Here is a 1,405-nt window from a genome sequence, read left to right on the forward strand (position 1 = left end):
ATGAGAAACCACACATCTCTCACCAGTTACATCCTCCTGGGATTGACAGATGATCCTCAGCTACAGATTCTGATTTTTATATTTCTACTGATCACCTACATGTTGAGTATAACTGGAAACCTGAGCATCATCATCCTCACATTAGTGGATTCTCACCTTAAAACTGCGATGTACTTTTTTCTCCAAAATTTCTCCCTCTTAGAAATCTTATTCACTTCTGCCTGCATTCCTAGATTCTTGTACAGCTTATCAACAGGTGACAGGACTATTACCTATAATGCTTGTATGTGCCAACTTTTTTTAACATATTTTTTTGGAATAACAGAATTTTTTCTCCTGGCTACTATATCCTTTGATCGATATGTAGCCATCTGCAAACCCCTGCATTACATGACTATTATGAACTACAGGGTCTGCAAAAGGCTCATCTTCTGCTGTTGTGTGACTACATTGTTGATCATATTGCCACCACTCAGCTTGGGACTGGACCTGGAATTCTGTGCCTCTAATGCCATTGACCACTTTGCATGTGATGCTAACCCTATGCTGAAGATCTCATGCTCAGATACATGGCTCATAGAGCAGATGGTTATTGTTGGTGCTGTGATGATTTTCCTCATGACTCTGGTGTGTGTGGTTCTGTCCTACATGTACATCATCAGAACAATTCTAAGACTCCCCTCTGCCCAGCAGAGGACAAGAGCCTTTTCCACCTGTTCTTCCCACATGATCGTGGTTTCCATCACCTATGGCAGCTGCATCTTTGTTTATATCAAACCTTCAGCAAAAGATGAAATGGCCATTAATAAGGGAGTAAAAGTACTCACTACTTCCATTTCCCCCATGCTGAACCCATTCATTTACACTCTGAGGAACAAACAAGTGAAACGAGCCTTTAATGACTTAGTCAAAAGATTTAAATTGCTCTCAAAGAATTAGGGGAATGTTGATGTCAGTATCCATAAGCATATTTTCTTCAGTTTCTGTCTCCTTTTGCCTTTTCCTGATCTAGATTTGCCATCCATTCTGTACCAACCCTGGTCAAGTCACTCCTTTGATCTCCTTATAAAAAAGCTTCTTTCAGATGATAATTGTAATGAAGAAAAATGAGAATAGATGTCTCAGGAAATCTAAGCATCACTTCACTCCTAACATTTCCTTTCCAATTCTAAGAGGTTCGGGAAATTTATCTTAAAATATTAATACAATAGTGAACACCATTCCTTTAAATAGAACACATACAAAAAACAAACCAAAAACCTTACTCAAATAAGAGACTTAATTTTGAAAAGAATCAGTACTTGTCTAAGTGTTATAAGAAAAATTTCATAAACTGAAGATATATTTTGAAATGAGGAATAAGTATAAGATTTAGGATTTGAAAGAAGCATTAGTAATGAAAAAT

At 37.2% G+C, this 1,405-nt stretch overlaps 1 protein-coding gene across 1 annotated transcript; it reads left to right on the plus strand.

Moving 5' to 3' along the window:
* Window positions 1-939, plus strand: LOC118914445 (olfactory receptor 6C2-like). The gene has a single exon (XM_036889376.2). It carries the CDS (start codon window positions 1-3, stop codon window positions 937-939), a length of 939 nt encoding a protein of 312 aa, XP_036745271.2.
* Window positions 940-1,405: the final 466 nt, after the last annotated feature.

The sequence above is a fragment of the Manis pentadactyla genome, chromosome 10 (assembly GCF_030020395.1).
Source record: "Manis pentadactyla isolate mManPen7 chromosome 10, mManPen7.hap1, whole genome shotgun sequence".
Lineage (NCBI taxonomy): Eukaryota > Metazoa > Chordata > Mammalia > Pholidota > Manidae > Manis > Manis pentadactyla.

Bases quoted from the DNA above. Each gene is read 5' to 3' on its own strand.
- LOC118914445 (XM_036889376.2), top strand. From the start codon at position 1: ATGAGAAACCACACATCTCTCACCAGTTACATCCTCCTGGGATTGACA.